The sequence below is a fragment of the Microtus ochrogaster genome, chromosome 7 (assembly GCF_000317375.1).
Source record: "Microtus ochrogaster isolate Prairie Vole_2 chromosome 7, MicOch1.0, whole genome shotgun sequence".
Classification (NCBI taxonomy): domain Eukaryota; kingdom Metazoa; phylum Chordata; class Mammalia; order Rodentia; family Cricetidae; genus Microtus; species Microtus ochrogaster.
The window spans coordinates 14,643,383-14,658,365 of record NC_022014.1 but is presented as its reverse complement, the minus strand read 5'-3'; the positions used below and the strand labels follow the sequence as shown (position 1 = coordinate 14,658,365).

Below are 14,983 nucleotides of genomic sequence, written 5' to 3'. Positions count from 1 at the left end.
CATAAGCTAAGCTAGCCATGTGGGCGGCCGGGTGCGGGTGCTCTCAGCCCCGCCGCTCTTATTTCAACAGTATACTTTTAACTGCATGTCATCATTTTATTGGAACACCTACTTCTTTCTTTCTCCTCAAATCTTAGCCTTCTACTTCAAAGGCTGCTTGGGAATATGCAATAGTTTCACCATTGAATCCCTAAACTGATATTCTACACCTACAAGTTTATTATTTTTAAGTCCTAAGCTATTCCCTGATACTAGATCAGAGAAATAGATAAAGCATCCTGTCTGGTGCTATGGAAGTTAGCAAAGTGAAGGCCTCAAAGTTTCTTACAGTGAATAGTAATGATACTCTAATACCAGAAACCCTGCCCTAAACAATTTTTTTAAGTCCATTAAGAAATTTTTATCTAGCTGGGCGGTGGTGGCATACACCTTTAATCCTAGCATTTGGGAGGCAGAGGCAGGCAGATCTCAGTGAGTTCAAGGACAGCCTGGTCTACAAAGAGAGTTCCACAACAGCCAGGACTGTTATACAAAGAAACTAAAAAACAACAGAAAGAGAGAGAAAGATCTATTGCCTCTCAGCAGCCTGGCCTAGTGTGTCTGGTTTCAGGAGCAGATTAACAGCTGTGGTACAGGACAGTCATCAACAGTACCCCCACCCACACACAAGTACAGCCCAAGAACTGGAGGTAGTTCCTCTGCTAGGGGCCTACCTTTTGGGATTTTTGTTTTGTTTTGTTTTCTGAAAAACAAAAATGTGATGCCTGTCACCTTCATCAGCTGTCAGTGGTGGAGTCTGTAGTCTCTCCTTGAGATGGAGATCTATGGTGGGATAATGAGAATTGTTTACATTGCTTTATGTTAGATCTTTCTCATTCCTCACTTAGAGACATCTTAGGTGTCTGCCTTTTTTCCCAGGGGTAACTTCTGAGAACCATGGGTGGCTAAAACAGTAATGAAGCTATTTCCTGGTCCACAAATTATAACTGATTTCATTCTGTGTCCTCTGCTTTATTTTCTTTTTTGCATCCAGGGGATCTGTTCTGGAACCAGAAGGGACAGTAGAAATCAAATTCCGCAAAAAGGATTTGGTGAAAACCATGCGTCGGGTAGATCCAGTCTACATCCACTTGGCTGAGCGATTGGGTACGTCTGCTTGTTCTCCTGGCAAATCAATGAGCCATTCAGCTGATTTGTAATGAGTGCATTCATAGGTCAGGGGAGGAGGCACTGAAGCATTTGATCAAATTCATGATGATCTTTATTTACTATCCTCTATGTGGTAAGAACCCTGGTAGAATGAAATAGTGTGATAGGAGAGAAGGTAGATTACTTGAAAAAGAAAAGTCACATGATTTTTCTTCTGATATTTCCTTAAAGTGCAAATAACCCACTTAATGGGATGTTCTTGTAGAGTATCATTAGCTAGAGGTTGCTTTGGGAGGCAGGCTAATCAGGTGAAGAATATCTGCAACTTAAATATTTCTTATTTCTGTAGTCTCTGGACAGCCTGTCTCATTTCTGGGGGTTATGAGTCAGTGTCACATTATAGAAAAGCTAGTTTCTACCCAGACAGTATTCTGGGGTCAGCCTGAGCTACAGAAAATGGGAGTAAAGATTGTGCACTATATGCCTCGATATAGTGACTGCAGCAGTCATGCCCTTGGAGCATGTGCACATCGTGCATCTAGCCAGTTCTCTGTTGCTTGTGTGTTTTCAGAGCTCTTGGAAGAAGACTAAACTATAGGAGCCCTATAATGACTTTTGGATACTTTTAAAACACTGGTTTTCTTCCATTGAGCGACTTGCTATGTCAGTAAAGATTGCTTAGGATAATTTGTTTTGTTTTATTGTGTTTTTGTTTTTCTTTTTTTTTTAATTTATTTATTTATCAAGGATTTCTGCCTCCTCCCCACCACCACCTCCCATTTCCCTCCCCCTCCCCCGATCAAGTCCCTCTCCCTCATCAGCTGGAAGAGTAATCAGGGTTCCCTGACCTGTGGGAAGTCCAAGGACCGCCCACCTCCATCCAGGTTTAGTAAGTTGAGCATCCAAACTGCCTAGGCTCCCCCAAAGCCAGTATGTGCAGTAGGATCAAAAACCCATTGCCATTGTTCTTGAGTTCTCAGTAGTCCTCATTGTCTGCTATGTAAGTCCGGACTCCCATAGTGTTTTTGTTTTTCTAAAGGAATAGAAAGGTTATGTTTAAGAAGTAGTACAACCTAGTGAATGGGAGGAGCCAAAAGACGCCAGCTCATTTATGGTCCAGGGAACAGTTTAATGAAATACTATTTGGAGATTCTATTATCTTTACTATGTAGGATCAGACACCCTTCTGAGTGCCTATAGTGTTGAGGCTGCATGTCTAAGCAGTGGAACCTGGCCAAAAGTGGTGACTTGAGTTTCAATAATCAGTTTGTGCCCCCATTGTTTGCTGTCAGGTTACAGCAACCAAAAACTAACCCAGCCGCAGCCTGACCCTTCCTAGGGAAAGCACACGTACAGAAGGAAACTGGCAGAAGTTGTTCTGAAATCTATTGCCACCAGATTTGTTGAGGTATTTTCCCCCCTTTCTTTTCCAAACAGGATAATTACTTCTGACCAACCCCATACACTTTAATTAAAGTGACTGCAATCCAAGAGTGAGTTACTTACAACTGTACACAGCGAAGCTCTAAAAGCTTCAGCCACTGATAAGCATCTCACTTAGGTGGCTCATAATTGCTCCCGGCATCCAGTGATCGTCGCTGCTGTTTTACCAATAATTCTGTACAAAGGCAGCAATGCCACAATTGTAGGACACAAAGAATTGCCTAATTTTCTTTCATTTATTTTTGTTCCTTCTTTTTTTTTTCCCCTGGTTTTCTTTCTGGCCAATTTAAAATTTGTCAAAGTCGGTCTTCTTCTGGATCACTGCCCTTTGATATTTCGCGCACTCCATTTGCCACAAACAAGCCGCGGGGCCGCAGTTCATGCTGACTCTAGCAGAAGCAGAGAGAGCCCCATTTATCTTGCACTGCCTGCTGAATTCCTACTCATTAACTGGGGGTTCACTGCCTCTTTTTAACCCCCCAATGGCTGTTATCATCCCTTTGAGTAACAGGGTGGTAGTAAGAGGATCCTCTCCACATCTGTGTGCACAAGAACTGGGTGGTGAGGGGTGTGGGGCCAGAGCTTTCTTCTCACAGAAGCACCTTTAACTATAGAAGCATGTGTAGGGAAGAGGGAGGAGACTCCCAAATGATGGCCATTTAATCATTTGTTAGGAATCATCTCATTATCAATTTCCTATCTATGCTGAAGAAAATCATATTTAGTTAACCTTGACCAAACAATGACATTCAAAAAAGAATCTGTGCCCAGCATTTGGGAGTCAGAGGAAGGTGGATCCCCGAATTCAAGGGCAGCCTGGTCTCCAGAGAGAATTTCAGGATAGCAGGGCTACTCAGAGAAACCCTGTCTCAAAAAAAAAGACGACGACGAATGAATGAATGAATTTATAGTCTGCTAAATATGAAGCAAGCTCTGACCCAAGGTATCTTGACATAAATTAGAAATAGTTGTCTAAGCACTGATATGTTACTTACAGGTATTTGCAGCCTTTCGGAGACTACTCAAGTAGTTGTGATGTAGCAAATTGGCTTGAATGCACTACAACATAATAGAAACCCAATGTGGGGAGAGTTTATACTGTATTCTGACTTCTTTCACAATCCCTTACCAAAAGACTACCAAAATACCTTTTACAAAGTAGGTAAAAATGACCTTATTTTTCAGATTGGGAAATTGAAGCAAAAAAAGTAAGATTAAATGAGTCTTCCACAATATACAATAAATGTTCGTGAGGGTACAGAATAGAATTCTCAATCCCTAAGCTGAATACTGAGCCTGGTCTAAATCAAACAGGGATTCTATCCCTTTGTGAGCTAAAACCAACTGCACAGAGGAAATCTGATTTAGGAGAAAGCCTATGGGAGTGGTTGTTATCTTGTGTTTCTGATCTCCTTCCAAGTCAGCCTCTGTACTGGGGAGCATTCACAGAGCACCTAGACTAACCGGTGGAGACTGCACAAAATTACAGTTCATTCTCTAAGGATATGAATAATAATTTCTGAACAGTTAACTTCATCTCTTCCAAATTCTTTATTTGATAGATACATGACATAAGAGAGCTAAGGATTGAAATCAGGAGTTTACTTTTTTTTTAAATGAGTTTTTAACCATTTTCTGTGGCTGGTTTGGGTAAGAAGTTTGCAGATCTATAGTAACAACAGCAAAATAATTGCCCTTAAAAGTAAGTGAACTAAGTTCAGATAGCAGAATGTCTCATTGCTGAGCCAGTTCTGACCCTGTGTTCTCAGACTTGCTAACGTCATCGAAGGGAGGATTACATCTGATCATTTTGGACTTAAGGAAATCAAATTCCTTCCCTGGAAACAGAGTCCCAGTCTTCCAGTGTCAATCCCTGTGCTGCCTCTCAGAACCAGAGCAGAGGAATGGCTGGGGAGCAGAAGTGCTGTGCTAGCCTGGCCTTTGCTGAACTGTGAGCCGGGTTCTCCCATAGATCTTTATTGAGCCTCCTCTTTACATGCAGAGTGAAATGACGTATCAATTTAGATGGAGACAGAACTATGCAGCCCAAGTGCAAAGCAGTTATTAGCTTCCTGTTGTCCCTTTCCCTCAGTACAGCAAGCACCCGGGCAAAGGAGTCAGGTAGGGAGACCCTTGTTCTCTGTCATGGCCCTGTTCCCAAACAGCTGGGCACCCTGCCATGTAGCTCCATAGTTCTTCCCATATGAAACCTCCCTGATGGCTGACACGTTCAGCGCCTTCCTGGCCCTCGCTTGATCCTTCAGGCCTAACTAGCACCCAGCATGCCTAATGACCTGAGGTACCTGGTGCAGTTGAAGATTTGTGCAGTTGCAGATATGCATGTAGAAACTTCCAGAATGCCTTTCTCCAGAGCTACCTCTTTATCAACAAGAATGACCTGGAAAGGATTATCTTGGGTGGTGGAGATTCAGGGTTACTGTCAAATCATGCATTTTCCTACCCCTTCAAGCTGTTATCAACTAAAAAGACCCAGTATTGCTTTTCTGAGGCAGAAAGAGGATCTGCCTCGGAAGTTGACACTAGGAAATAAAGATGTCCCAGTTTATATGCCTTGAAAGTGGTGTCTCCCCTGTAGTGCTTGGAGTGTCCTGTGTGGTGAGGAAGCTGAGGGAAGTATTTTTTTTTGTCATGAAAGTAAATGAGATCTTACCTTAAGTTGGTAGTAGCTAAAAACCTACCCTCACTTTAATTCAAAGCCTGCTTGGCTTGATGAAATTTAGTGAGACTGTGACATTTATGGGGGAGCTGTTTTAGTTTGATCCCAATCCAATTCAATTAATTACACTTCAGAAGCACCTGTGTGCCCCCTCCCCCATTCCCACTCCCACCTTCCACCCCACTCCTGCCAGAAAGGTATGATTCACAGTTAGGACTTGGCAGGGATTTTGTTCATTAAATCCAGGCCTCTCTCTACCTGAAGACCATTGTCAGAATATGTCCAAGGCCCTCTTCCCTACTTGTTCTCAATTGGCCCAGATTCCTGTCAGATTTAGGGAGAACAGATTAGGGAGAGAAAATAACAAAGGCTGTAGAGAGATCTCTACACCAGAGTTCAGAAAATTCTCCGTTGTTTCCTCACTTTCTCATGTGGCCATGTCTGTGTGAGGTAAGGGGGCAGAATTGAAGGGAGAATTATTCTATTTTTATTCTTATTTGGAAGTCTGAGTTAATATAATGGTTATTTAAATATGAACAAGCGATTACTAACACTACTGCAAGGAACTTCAGGATCAGACATCCCCTGAGAAGATCTCACTTAGAATCAAAATGCAATGCTATGCAGTTGTATTTAGGTAGGTGTGCCCCCTTTTGAAAAAACAAAAGCAGACATGAAAATAGGACTGTGGATCAGGGGAAACCTAGATACACTGAGAAAAATTATTCCCATTACAGAAGGATTATTTACTTTACCAAAGGACTCACTACAAAGTTCATTCTAAATAGCTCCCTTGGGGCACTTAAAACAAGGTCTGATTTACAGTTTCTCAAGAATGGTTTTTGTGGGTTTTGGCTTTTGGTTTTTTTGCTTTTTAAAGCACTCCTGTTATGGATATAGAAATATGGAGATACTTTACATGATTTTTTTTTTTACTATCTTCATAGAGGAATTTTTTCCCAACAAAGAAAACATGAGTGCAGCCGGGCGTTGGTGGTGCACGCCTTTAATCCCAGCACTCGGGAGGCAGAGGCAGGCGGATCTCTGTGAGTTCAAGATCAGCCTGGTCTACAAGAGCTAGTTCCAGGACAGGCTCCAAAACCACAGAGAAACCCCGCCTCGAGTGCATAGTTCTTCTAACTGCTACTTGTATTGATGCCTTTGATCCTGAAGAAGAATTCAGTTATTGTGGCTTTTCAGTATCAAGACCCAATATCTGTGGTGGTCAGGAGCCCTGCAGGGAGGGTAATCCAGCTCTTATCTCTTGTATATCTCATATTTAACCAATCAAAGCAAACTTCTTTTTTAAGATAATGAAGAAGAGTCTATAAAAGTTAAAATTAAGCTTAGGTTTAAAATAAAAATTAAAAGTTAAAAGTTAGATTAAATTTTTATAGCCCCTTTATAAGGAAAGTTAAGAATGTTTTGTTTTTAAAAACTTTAATATTGGGCTGGAGAGATGGCTCAGCAGTTAAGAGCACTGACTGCTCTTCCGGAGGTCCTGAGTTCATTTTCCAGCAACCTTGTGTTATTTCACCACCATCTATAATAGAATTTGATGCCCTTTTCTGCCATGCAGGTATACATGCAGAACCCTCATACATAAAATATAAATAAATTAAATTTTTAAAAATTTTATCTTTAATATTTTTTTAAATAAAACTTTATCCCCATTTCTCAGATTAGGGTTGTAAACGAGAAGCTGCACTTAGACCGAGGGGTGTGCTTTCTGAGGGTCATTATTCTTGGTTTTAAAACTCCTCCCTGTGTCTGCTAGGACCTAGGGTAGGGCTGACCCTCACCTGCCACCTTCTGTGTTAAACAGCTGCTGCAGAAGCCAGTAGCTCCTCTGGTGGTACTGCTTGTCCTGGCTTCAGGTATGGCTGCTGGCTGCTGGCTGCTGGCTTCGGATACATGTAGATCAGTTTAAGCTGTTTTAAAGTCCCAGAATTATAGCTGAAGAAATAGCACAGTAGTTAGATCACTTGTTACTCTTCCAGAGGACCAGACCACGCACACACATGGTAGCTCACAGCACTTGTAACTCCAGTTCTAGAGGATCTGATGTAGGCCTGATCTGACCTGTGTAGGTGCCAGGTCCACATGTGGTACACACACACATATAAATGAAGCACTAATACAGATAAAACAAATGAATCTAAAAGAATACATAAAGATCCAGGACTATGGCTAGACTCTGTAGGCCACAACCCCCAGCTCTGGTTTCCTGGCTCTGTAGCATTGAGCAAGTTACTTGTCTCTTAGTCTCCTCATCTTTGAGGTCATGACCTTTCAGGTCTAATGTGTTAGAGTAAATGGAAGCATCATACGTAGCTTCTCAGTGATATTAGCTCTTCACACTTGATTAGGCTAGCGATGCCTCATCTGTGTTTAACTCTTGTATGTTGGTTCTATAATCATAAGGTTTGGTGTTTTAGGATTTAATGGGAACTTGGATTTTGTGAAGGGACAGGAGCAGCATACCTTTCTCCTGTTTCAGCCTTTGCCTAAGGCAGGACTCCAGAAGAGAATGGCTGTAGAGCATATTCTTAAACACACATACACACTCTCACACACACACTCACACTTACTTTCCTAAAAACCCTGAGGCCCTGCAATCTGGCTAGAAAAAGAAAGAAAACCATTCCAAGATATTTAATTGTACAGGGAGCTTACAGGATTGATCGTGAGCTTAGTTTTTTACAATAGTCCAGTGAATAAGAAATGCTCCTGACAAACGATCAATGATAGGATAATCACTCTTCATCCCCTCCTCATTCTTACCTTCTTTCTTCCAGGAGAACAGGGTTCAGAAGTCAAAAATCTTTATAGACGCCGCTTTTAAATTAAGCAGAAAATAGACATTGACGTATTTGTTAATCTCCCCTAAATCATTACCGGGGCTGGCTGCTGTGCTACAGCAGGCCCTCCGTGTACAGCACAAGGGTAGCACCCACCTGAGAGCAGCCTTCTGCTCCTAGGACATAAAAGATTAGAGACACTTTTCCTCAAAACAAAACACACAGACTCTGGACCTTCTTACATGTTTAAGTCTTCTCAACACCTCTCCTTGCCCTGTTTCTTTTCTGAGGTGGCCTTTGGGAAACACTGCCTCATTTTCTAACTCCCGAGAAAACAAGAGAACCATAGTATTTATTTCATTATTCCATTGAAACTCTAGACTAGCACAATTGGCCTGCGCTCCCCCACTCCTCCTAAGGCTCTCTTCAGCCTGTAGTTCCTCCTCCTGCATCCAAGTGTTGAGGCTCCTCTTAATTCTGCAAACACAAGGAACCAACAGTCCAGCTACTGTCAGGAGATCTGCTTGGCCACTTTTGGTACCATTAAGGAGGACAAACACAGGCATTGGGGGTGGCCAGACCCAGGTGTAAATTCTGACTATGTTACTTACCAGCTAGGTGCCACTTTACATTTCAGAGCCTCTTCTTATTCTGGTTTGTAAAATGGATAGTTTGTCTATAAGGAGGGTATAAGGATCAGAGATAATGTATGTGAAGCGACCTGGAAAATACTTGGCAGCACTGAAGGATTCAGCTTAGCAGCAGGGTTAACAGCTGTCCAGCCTAGGTCTGAATCATGTGTGTGTTGACTTATGAGGTCTATGATCCTGAAAGCCTCATGTGCAGGCCTGACGCACAATAAGTGGCATGTTATATATGGCCCATGTAGATGCATACGTGCGTTCAAGTACAATGTCAGCTGCTTACCTAGAAGAAGAATCTTGAAGGGTTTGGAGTTCCCTGCTGAACTTTCTTCATGAAAGTCCTGCCATTCTTGAGGGCCCAGCATTTTTACATCTTCAACCTCATAGTAAAGGAGAAGCTCCTTTAAATCTTGGTGCTGCTGAGAACATGGCAGTCGTTCTTTTGTCTTCGCTACACAATAGGACTAAGGTGACTTCCACATGACTTAGCCTGAAATGGAAGGGTAAGAAGTAGTAGCCCTCTGCAAGTAAGAAAGGCAGTGTGACACTGTCCAACAGCTTCAGGGCAGTTCTGCCCTGAGTCCTGGCTGTCACTTTCTTGATCTGTGGCCTTGATGACCCATACAAGTTCTTGGTATCTGTATGTTTACTTGTAAGATGCTAAGAAGAACAGCCTCAGGAGTTGGTAAGACTAAATGGGGTCTGAGACAGCAGGTCAGTGACTGCTTCTCACAGGGGTTTTTTGTTGTTGTTGTTGTTGGTTTGTTTTGATTTTCGAGACAGGGTTTCTCCTTAGCTTTTTTGGTTCCTGTCCTGGAACTAGCTCTTCTAGACCAGACTGGCCTTGAACTCACAGAGATCCGCCTGCCTCTGCCTCCCGGGTGCTGGGATTAAAGGCGTGCGCCACCACCGCCCAGCTTTTCTCACAATTTTAAAATGGAGAGGTGGAGCTAGGCATCCAAAAAGTCACGTAAAATAAAACTAAATGCTAGAGACCCATCCTTGCTTAGTTAGCATTTGCTTATGTGTGATACTTCCGGCTCACACAGCAGCCCAAAGCTATTCATAGCATATGATTCGTAGTGGCATAAAAAACAAGAGATGTTCCCACACAGGCATATGCTTGAAACAGGCCTTTCTCTGCTGCAGCACATCACCTGTGCTTGTGTATTTGTCAGCGTTAGTGACAAAACGTATCAGATAACTGCAGCACCAGGGATGTCACCTATTGTTCCTTCAGTTAGATGTACTCAGCTTTGCTGGGTGGGCAGATAAATTTTCATTATTGATTGCAGACCCCACTCTGAAAGTAATTAGGGAGGGAAGCACAACATAGCAAGACCTCTACTAAAACCCAGTAGATGGAGATGGTCTTCCTTGTAACAAGAGCATCATCTCAGATGAAGTGATGGTACTGTGTGTTCCATGCTTAGCAGTCCACACAGGATCTGCTCTTCTCTTTCCCTGTTTCCTCTCTTTTAGTCTAAGACCTAGAGTTTTGTCACCTGTTCAGGGATTAGGTCAGGACTGATCTAAGTTACATGAATCTGGTTCTACTTGGTTGAATTTTACTACTTTGAGTTTAAGAATATTCAAATCTGACATTAGAAGCTAAGGAATACAGCAGCTTACGACTTAGCAGTGATCTTAGTGCTTAGCAGTTTCACAGGCACCTATTGAGGACTGGCTAAAACCAGAGCTGCTGGCTTATACTCTTGTCCCAGGGGAAGCTCACCTACAAAATTCTATATTTGGACTAGTCCAACTACTCTAATGGTGGGCATGGTATCTTGACTGTGGGGATAGAGGAGCCTTGCTGTTGGACAGTGAACTGCTGAGAGAGGTACAGACCTTCAGGTGGTCACTTTTCCTGTTTAAAGGAGACCTGGAGAGCAGGATTGCCACCACTACTTTCATACTCATGACCTGTAGGGAAAAGAAGACACATGGGCTCTCTGTGACAAAGCAAGGACAGGAGTACTATCTCACAGAGTCTGTTATGTAGCAAAGAGTGATGCAGTGGAAAGCCAGGTCCTAGAGGGAAGGACTGTGACTACTTCTGTGCCAAGATTCCTGATCCTGCAGTGTGACAGGCAGGTTTATATAATTGCAGGCACCCCAGAGCTAAGCCCCACTGAGCGGAAGGAACTGGAGAACAAGTTGAAGGAACGGGAGGAGTTCCTAATTCCCATTTACCATCAGGTAGCTGTGCAGTTTGCTGACTTGCACGACACACCAGGCCGGATGCAGGAGAAGGGTGTTATTAATGTAAGTACCACAGTTGCCATTTCTGACTTATCAGAGCCCTGCAAGTGACATAGGCCCACAAGTAGGGAGCTGCTAGAGCCATATCAACACAGCTTATGCAGATCAAACCATTTCAGATTTTTTAAAAATATTTATTATTTATTATGTATACAATATTCTTTCTCTGTGTATGCTTGCAGGCCAGAAGAGGGCACCAGACCTCATTACAGATGGTTGTGAGCCACCATGTGGTTGCTGGGAATTGAACTCAGGACCTTTGGAAGAACAGGCAATGCTCTTAACCGCTGAGCCATCTCTCCAGCCCCCCATTTCAAATTTTTTAAGAGATATTTCCCCCTTTCTGTATCCACTGCCATCTAAAACAAAATGATTTAGGTTTCCATGGAATCCTCAGGCAAGCTCTTCATTGGTGAACAGCAAAACAGGTGATCCTCAGACTGGATTATTACAATGTCAAAGTTATGGTGATAGCTAATTCACCATTGATCTGCATGAAAGTTGAGCTGTCTGCTCAGAACATATTTTTCCCTTTCTAGTTCTCTGGGAATTTAGCCTCTTCCTCAGAACTACAATCATGTGTAGGATAGCATTTGCCAGAATACTGGCTGTGCACAGTGTTCTGTGATTTTAGGGATGTACTGGGGGTGTAGGGAGTTTAGGCCATCTTTGGGGTCTCTAAAGGGCTTTTCTGGAGAGTGGCTTTTTATGGCTGTGGGGTTTCTTCAGATAGAGTGCTAGTGCCAGAATGTCTACACTAATTCCTCTGTGCTCTTCTGGGAGTCTAGGACATCTTAGATTGGAAAACATCCCGTACCTTCTTCTACTGGCGGCTGAGGCGTCTCCTGCTGGAGGACTTGGTCAAGAAGAAAATCCACAATGCCAACCCTGAATTGACTGACGGTCAGATCCAGGCCATGTTGAGACGCTGGTTTGTAGAAGTGGAAGGCACAGTAAAGGTAGGTGAAGCACCTACAAACCTTGATGCTGTACAGCCAACCATGAGAGTTACAAAGGTTGTCAGCTAAGAATCTTCAGGCCTTTAGGGGTAGGGAGTACAAGGAACCTAAAACCCAGATCCTCTACCATTCCAAATTACAGCCAAATAATATGCTATGATACGTTAGAAAAGCTAGAAGAGCCCATCTGCAGCCCATATAGTCATTCAGCAAACCGTTTTGAACACTTAAAACATGCCAGACACTGAACTAGACCCTGGGGACTTAACAGTGAGAAGCAGTATGCCTGCCCTCAGAGAGCTTGTGTTGTCCTACCCAGCAGCAAGGCTGGTATTAAACCCAACAAAGAGCATAGTCATATTGCACAGAGTAGATACCCAATTTTGAAGTTGGAAGAGCAAGATTTCTGGAGGAAGGGATGTCTCAACAGAGACCTAATAAACCAGAAGAAAAGTTGTGTTGGTGGAGCAGGGGTAGAAAGAATGCTCCAAGCTGAAGCAGTTGTGTGTTCAAGGTATGCTAGCAAAGTCAGCATGTATCTGGCAGGATGACTCAGAGAATAGTTGACTAGGTAGAAACCCAACTGCCTGAGCTGCAGAGGTGTCTGCACTGTCTGGAAGATGGTTGTAAGCAGCCGAATTACACTCCTCAGGAAGCCTAATAGATGTGATGATCTCACACACACATGCACACAAACGATGCTAAGACTATAGTTTTGGTTTTACATCTGAGCTGGAAGAACATGCCTGCCCTGCCAGTAGGAATGCATCTGGCATCATCTTAGGGTGATCTCATAGAAGGGCCTCTTAACAAGACAGTGTACCCAGTGTTCTTGCATTAAAATTGCAGACAGGACAAGCCTGAAGTCAACATTCGTCCCTGGGCTTCACAAAACAGTCCACAGGAAATAGGGAAGGAAAAGCTAAACCTTTATGTCTACATTTTTATTAAGTAAAATTAAGGGCAAATGTGGGTGGCTAAGGGAAAGAGCTCTTGCTTGTATGATGTGTGCACCCCTGAATTAGAGTCCCAAGGAAAAGATTAACCTTTTTTAGTGTTACTATATACATTTTTAAAAACATTTATTTTGTGTGTCAGTCTGGGCATGCCACAGTTTACATGGAGAAGTCATAAGATGACTTGAAGGAATTGGTTATCTTCTTCTACTATGTTGGTTCATGGGATCAAACTCAGGACTTCAGGCTGGACAGCAAGTGCTTTTCACCACTGAGCTATCTTGCCGGTCCTGTTTTATCAGGCTACACTAAACAGATATATTTTGTAATATATTACCTATGTGATCAAAATCTTTGGCGATTGTCGGATATTGATGGAGAGTTGATTAGTTGGTGGTGGCATGAAGTGCCTTGTCTTACAGAGGGTCACTCCAGTCTCCTCATGCTACCTGGAGTCTTTGCTAACAACTTTTCTTATCAAGGAACTGTAAGACTCGCTGTCAGTTTTAAACCCAGTCATGTGGAGTGTTCTAAGAGTCACCTTTGTGTTAAGTCTGCCTGTTTCTTTATGATTGGAAAGCTTCTTGGATAAATATTTCAGATGTGCAGCAGGGGAGTGGGACATTCTCTGACATTTGGTTGAGGTTAAGGTCAGTCTGTGGCATCATAATTGAGTGAGACAATTTTGTCAGTGGCTACTCGCAGCTTCTAGTGGAAGTTGGCATTGAAAGTCATGCAAGTGTAAAATAAGAGGTTGTTCTCCAGTTAAGAGTGGTCGGCTAGGTAAATGGAGTGTGTGTGTGTGGCCCATACGCCTCCCTACCACATTAGTCACTAATGGACATGCACAGCCTCGGTGGGCACAAGGATGAGGAGAAGGAATAGCCTCCCTCCAAGCATGAAGTGAATAGATAGGTCCCCTCACTTACTCTTAGTGGCATCCTCCCAGGGTGCAGTGTGTCTAAAGAAACAGGCCATTGCTATCTCTCATCAATGGAAGCTGTGTGTGCACAGGCTCCTTGCTGGATTGAGTGCAGAAGACACTGCAGGCTCACAGCTCAGGAAGAAGCTGTCTGCACACTGAGTACCAGTTGATACTATTTCCCTTGCTTGTGTTTACAGAAGATTGCCTTTCCCGTGAGCTCTCATCCTAGGAGACAGGGGAAAGAGAAAGGAAGGACAAGTGATCCTGTGAAGTCAGGACATATGGCTTTGAAACCTCCTGCCACATTCTGCAGGCTCAGCAGGCCCTGAGTGTAGGATAGGTGATAAAATCTGCAGCGCCCTTGAGAGAAGAAAGTGCTGCAGTGTTTAAGGTGTAGAGTTGCCTCTGAAGAGCTACTATATAAGCTGCCTGATGTTAAGAAGTGGCTGAGAGCACTCTGTATGGTGGCAGGGTCTTCAAATAATGACAGATTTCATGTCTGTTTCCCTCAAATGCAAAGACTGGTAAAGTCCTCTTGGGTACCAAGACCTTTGCTGCTGTTACTGGTAAAGAAGGCATGTAGTGACAGGCATTTATTAGCCATGTTTTGTATTGTTTTCCCCCAGAGATTTTGTTTTCTTGATCCTGGCAAAAGATTTTAGAATGGAAAATTGAGTGATATGAATCTTTTGTTCCCCTTAGAGACCTCCATCCCATGAGCTCTAGGGTTGCACCTGGATCCACTGGGCAGCCATGTTGTAGGAAGTAGTTGGGTTTATAGTTCATGGTCTCACCGTGGGTAAAAGCAACAGCATCGCTACAACTCCCTAAGGAAAAGGTTCCAAGAGCTGTGGATTGAATTTGGTTTTGCAAACATGGCACTTGCTTGCTTCATGGGGATGGTTTCTCTCTTGATTTCTAGCTCCACAATTTGAAATATGCAGTTTTCCCAATAGGCTAATTGGTTCTCTGCCTGAAGACTCTGACAGGAGAAATCACAATTAAAACATTGCATGGAGCCGGGCGGTGGTGGCGCACGCCTTTAATCCCAGCACTCGGGAGGCAGAGGCAGGCGGATCTGTGTGAGTTCGAGACCAGCCTGGTCTACAAGAGCTAGTTCCAGGACAGGCTCCAAAACCACAGAGAGGCCGGGCGATGGTGGCG

At 43.3% G+C, this 14,983-nt stretch overlaps 1 protein-coding gene across 6 annotated transcripts in view; it reads left to right on the top strand.

Annotated features, from left to right (window-relative positions):
• The window catches only part of Acaca (acetyl-CoA carboxylase alpha), a 282,227-nt gene that overhangs the window by 259,015 nt on the left and 8,229 nt on the right, over positions 1 to 14,983 (top strand). For all 6 annotated transcript variants that reach the window (XM_026780511.1, XM_026780510.1, XM_026780514.1 and 3 more), the window contains 3 exons: positions 1,034 to 1,146; positions 10,828 to 10,982; positions 11,768 to 11,938. In XM_026780511.1, coding sequence (XP_026636312.1) covers positions 1,034 to 1,146; positions 10,828 to 10,982; positions 11,768 to 11,938 — 439 coding nt within the window. The remainder of the gene's footprint in view (positions 1 to 1,033; positions 1,147 to 10,827; positions 10,983 to 11,767; positions 11,939 to 14,983) is intronic.